Source organism: Macrobrachium nipponense, chromosome 17 (genome assembly GCF_015104395.2).
Source record: "Macrobrachium nipponense isolate FS-2020 chromosome 17, ASM1510439v2, whole genome shotgun sequence".
NCBI classification, from domain to species: domain Eukaryota; kingdom Metazoa; phylum Arthropoda; class Malacostraca; order Decapoda; family Palaemonidae; genus Macrobrachium; species Macrobrachium nipponense.
In genome coordinates this window covers 59,958,696-59,964,214 of record NC_087210.1, presented here as the reverse complement: position 1 = coordinate 59,964,214, position 5,519 = coordinate 59,958,696, and the positions used below count along the sequence as shown (strand labels likewise).

The window sequence follows — 5,519 nt, the reverse complement described above, 5'->3', positions numbered from 1 at the left end:
TATCAGGAAATTATGTGAAATTAAACATGTCTGTTTTATCTTTATAGCTGGAAAAAACAATCCAGCAGACTGTGTAACCCGATGCCTTTCTCCTAGACTTTTTTCTAAATCACTCTTTATTTCAGGTCCTGAGGTGGTGCCTGGCAATGAGTTTCTGAATTTCACAGTTCCTAGCTCAAACACTAATGCGCTTAGTATTTCTGTTGCTGAGCCGAGTGTGTTTCCAGATGAACCTATTCTTGAACATAAGAAATATTCTACTTTAGAAAAGCTTAAATTGATTTACAGGAGGGTAATGCTTTGTGTTGACCACTGGAAGAGGAAAGCAGGAGTTGAAGTAAAGAATTTGAATAATGTAAACTATTCTGCTTTAGCTTTAAGGAAATTAATTCTAGAAGATCAACAGACACACTTTACGGAAATATTTTCTTACTTTAGATTCAAAAGTAAACCTTTAAAGGATATACCTCCATTTGTGAGCCAACTTAATGTGTTCAGTAGATTCAGATGGCATTTTAGAGTAAAACAAAGTTCAAGAAATGGTATGGACATGACAAACTGTTTCCTATATTGCTTTATCCCAAGAGTTATTTGACTAAACTAATTATAATGGATACACATGCCAAATTATTGCATGGTGGTTGCTATTCTGTCCTATCTGAGCTTCGTAAGTGCTTTTTCATTCCTAAACATTTTTCTGTCATTAAGAATGCCATTAAACAATGTGTTCCATGCCACAGGTTCAACACAAGAAGCGTGAGATTGAACCAGAACAGTTATCGTGAATTTCGTTCTAGTCCCCCTGCTGTTCCATTTTCTAATATTTTGGTTGATTTCATTGGACCATTTAATGTTAAACAGGGAGCTGAAATGATGAAGGTATGGATTTTGTGTTTCACCTGCACTTGGTCAAGGGCTATTAATTTTAAGGTCTGTCGAGATTTCAGTGTGAAAGAGTATTTGAGAGCCTTTCAATTACATGTTTTTGAATATGGATTCCCGCAGCTTTGTGTTAGTGATCCAGGCTCGCAGTTGGTGGCAGGAGGTAACATAATCACTAGCTTCATCAATGATCCTGACACTAAATTGTATTTGGAGTCTAATGGCATTGAGCATGTAAAGTTTCAGCAATTCTTTAAAGGCCATAGTGAGCTAGGATCACTTGTAGAGTCTTGCGTAAAATTGGTGAAGAAGCTTATTTTTTCAGCTATTAAAACTTGGGTACTTTCTTTGCCTGATTTTGAATATTTAGTGTGTAATGTTCTTCATTTAGCTAATGAGAGGCCAATAGCCTTTAAGGAATCTTTGAGAGAGACTGAGGCAGATTCTTGTCCAGAGCCCATAACTCCAGAAATGTTAGTAAAGGGGTATGAGATAGTGTCCTTAAATTTAATTCCAGATTTAGAAGAGGTGCCTGATGATCCTGAGTGGAAGATGAGTAGCAGCCCTACAGAAGTAATAAAGGATGAGTATGCAAAACTTCGTAAGGTTAGGCATAATCTTCTAGAAGCTTACCAGAATGAGTTTTTAAGTACCCTGGTAGCTCAGGCTGTGGACTGCAAGGACAGATATAGACCAGTTTGTCACCAGAAGTTGGGCATTGGTGATATAGTACTCATCAAAGAGCCAAACACTAAAACCATTAATTTTCCATTGGGAATTGTGAAGGACATAGAGGAGAATGATTTGGGGGAAACTACTGGGGCTATTATACTTAAAGGGAAGACTCGTGTGGTGATTAAAAGACATGTTACTACTTTAATTCCTTATCTTACGGTAGTTCCGGATGCATCCTATCATTCAGATAATTAGGATAATCAGAGCTCCCGTAGGTTGTCTATTAATGAGAGTTCACCCCAAAGGACTCCCAGGAAAGCTGCCATTAGGAGCAGAAATTTGACTAAACTTATGTTGTAGTTATAAGGTATGATGCAAATTTCTAGTGGTGAGAAATTTGCATCCTGTGCCCTCCAGTGTACAAAAATAAATGTAATTTATTTTTCTGTAAAAAATTTTTTTCTGTAATATTTTCTCAGTTTTTTCTGTAATAATATTTTCTTACGCAGTTTTGTGTGTTGACTTGAGTGGGGTAATTTTCGCTGTTAAATGTTCTGTGTGCATGACTGTTTTACATAAAATGTCTTTACGGGCTTTTTGGAATGTAGTTTTAAGTAGTTTGCATAATGGCCTTATCTGTTGTTGGGTGGTCTTAAGGACCAAGACAAGCAATAATTCTCGGGAACTAATCTTTGTATTGGTTTCCGAGCTAACGTGTGAGACGGCGGAGAAATGGTCGTCAGTGAATTCTGCTACTTCGACTGCGACTGTAGCTTAAGGGGTTCACTCATACAACCCTTTTGGAAACCGTGAGTGTTGGGCTGCGAGGAAGAACGCTGAGTGGAAGACAGATTTATTAGAAATGGATCCTGTCGGCGTTTGTGCTTTGATTTCGGAAATGGCTCTTCACTAAATACAGGCTCTCTCTCTCTCCCCATCTCTGGACTTCGCATTCTGCATGAAGCGCATGATCGATAGAAACCCTTCACTTAAGCCATACATGCTTCGCCCTTTAGCTAAGGTAAGGCCATTAGTGTCTTTTAGTTGAGGCTTCAGAAGTCCTGACGTGACCTATAAATAACAATAAAATAACTCTGTAAGGACAAGTTATATAAAACTTTTCATGCGTTTTGCATCGTAATATTTTTCGTTACCTTCTTTTTTTTCTCGTACAGTTCGGCGAGTGCTAGTGTTAAAGTTGGATTGTATCGGTCAGTGTTAACCAGTTATACAGATTGGGTTGGTTTCCGCTGGTGGGTTATTAATTTGTTACTGATGTTATATGTCGATATTATTATTTGAGAATATTTGACATTGTTGGTCTAACTGTAATTAGGTCCCTTCCCTCCTTGTTCACTGTAGGTGTGGTAGGCTTACCTGGGTGCAGTAACGACCGCTAATTGTAACCTGATCAATTTATCCTCGATTGGTAATAAAGAATTCTTGTGTATTGCCAGTAGATTAAGCGATATAGTTTTTATATTAAAGTTGGTGCATTCAATTATTAATTTTTAAAGTTATTCGGTGTCAATTCTTTTTTATAATGTAACTGTCTGGACTTACAGGTTATGATGCAGAGTCGATAGCCGATAACAGAAAGGTCATTGAAACTAAAGAGGAGCTGGTTAATTTAATATGGTTGTTCGTACTTGATACATTTTTATTAAAATACTGAATTGAGTTTTGTATTTTATTTTACCTCCATGTTTCACCACCTTAAATTTATGTGTTATCGAATTAGTTTTCTGTATTATATATATATAATATATATATATATATATATATATATATATATATATATATATATATATATATATATTGGTATCATAAAAAAACATAGATTTTGTTTCATTTACATTCAAAGACAATCTGTTTAATTTAAACCTATCAGTAATATTACCGCCATCTTGAGCTAAGTTTCCATGTATGAGTGCGGTAGCAGTAATGTTAAAATTGCCACACAACCGCCCGTGCGGCTGCCGCATTCATGTTTCCATGTGTAGGGTAAAATCATCCCAGAAGTCATGGAAACACGAACTGAAATGATTCAAGAAGTTATTATTTCCGCAGTCGCTACCGCAACCGCATACATGGAAACATAGCTTAACATTTTAATACTATGTTCCAGTAACACTGGGGCATCTACTATAAGAGCCCCCAAAAGAGAAAGCTGTCAGTGGAAGGGCGGGACAAACTGTCTGATACCGTCATTAATCATCTACAATGCTGTTTCTCAGTTGCAGTGAAAAGGATGATAGGACAATTGTTGAAGGATTTAACACTAACGCACCTTATACAAGGAAACGGCTTAATATTATCTTAAGATGGCGTTATTATTAATGATTGGTTTAAATTAAACAAATTTTCTTTGAATGTAAGTAAAACAAAAGCTATGCTTTTTCGTGATCTAGGATAAGAAAGTTAACTCAATCAACATAAGAATAAATGATGTTGACACTGAATTTGTATAATAATTGATTATATAATCACCGGTAGAAACTGAAATATAGCCCACGCATGTAAAATTGGTCAGGTGACAGTATCATGCACCTATACAGGCCACATAGGACTCTGAGAACATAGGCCCCGGTGAACATAGAACCCGGGAAACATAGGACCCGGGGATAATAGGCCTGCTCCCAATAAAACGAATAAGATGAGGATGATGAAAAACGATGAGCCTAGGAAACTGCACCAGGCCTAAATAAACTCTCTCCAGCATATTTCTTAATTCATAGCCAGTCTCTTTCGCTTTGTCCTCATCCAAGCTTCCTTATCTCCCTTGCTCTAGTAATTATACCACTATCAGGTTAAGTGTAAATAGATATAATGAAATTATTAGTTCTATTTGCAATCGATTTTACTCTTGTTGAACTAACATCAAGCATTTTAGGGTCTTACGTATTTGCCAAGAACATCGTTAAAAGTACGAACCTCTGATGTAAAACAATTATCAGTAATGACTTCCATCACAGTGCCTGTAATGTTAGATGTAAAGCCCCGTACACACTTGGAAACATTGTTTGGAAACAATGTTTGGAAACGGTTTCCAAACAGTTTGGAAACTGTTTCCGAAAACTTGATTCCAAACAGTTTGGAAACAGTTTTCAAACTGTTTGGAAACAGTTTGCAAATTATTTGTAAACTACCTCCAAACAATGTTTCCTGTCCACACCTGAGTTGTGGTCATGCCTTAACATACCCTTTCAGTGCTGAGATCAAAGCTTCACAGACCTCGGGAACCACAGCCGAGATGGTCTGCTTCGATATCCTGAAGGTGTACATGAGGCTCGTTAAGGAATCTCCACTTGCATAAACAATAGAATTAACAAATGTGGATTACAAAAATTGAATTAAAAAGATGGATGCCTTGACGGGGATAGCTGATAAACTTTCTATAACTGTAACCTGTGATGAGTGTAGAGGTTGCTGCAGCAGCGTCTGCATTTTACTTGGCACTTTTGATAAAGTCAAGGGAGGTCAAGAAAATGAGAAAGATATGGGTGAGGATTTTTTTTGAAAAGGACCCTATGGTGATTTGCTTTTGGCGGAACTGAAATTAGATGGTGGAGGTTTCACCAATTTTGTTCGGATGTGCTCAAGTGACTTTGAACTACTTTTACGGATGGTGGCTCCCAGTATATCTCGAAAGGATGCAAAATACACAAAGGCTATTACACCCGACATGAGACAGGCTATTACACTGATTCACTCCACCATCTAATTTCAGTTCCGCCAAAAGCAAATCACCATAGGGTCCTTTTTCAAAAAAAATCCTCACCCATATCTTTCTCTTTTTCTTGACCTCCCTTGACTTTATCAAAAGTGCCAAGTAAAATGCAGACGCTGCTGCAGCAACCTCTACACTCATCACAGGTTACAGTTATAGAAAGTTTATCAGCTATCCCCGTCAAGGCATCCATCTTTTTAATTCAATTTTTGTAATCCACATTTGTTAATTC

General features: G+C 37.1%; 1 protein-coding gene across 1 annotated transcript; it reads left to right on the top strand.

The window, feature by feature from the left end:
• Positions 1–540: 540 nt before the first annotated feature.
• LOC135196048 (uncharacterized) lies at positions 541–2,959 on the top strand. The gene is made up of 2 exons (XM_064222517.1): positions 541–2,578; positions 2,733–2,959. Exon 1 carries the CDS (start codon positions 610–612, stop codon positions 1,810–1,812), a length of 1,203 nt encoding a protein of 400 aa, XP_064078587.1. The 5' UTR covers positions 541–609; the 3' UTR covers positions 1,813–2,578; positions 2,733–2,959.
• The last annotated feature ends 2,560 nt before the right edge of the window (positions 2,960–5,519 follow it).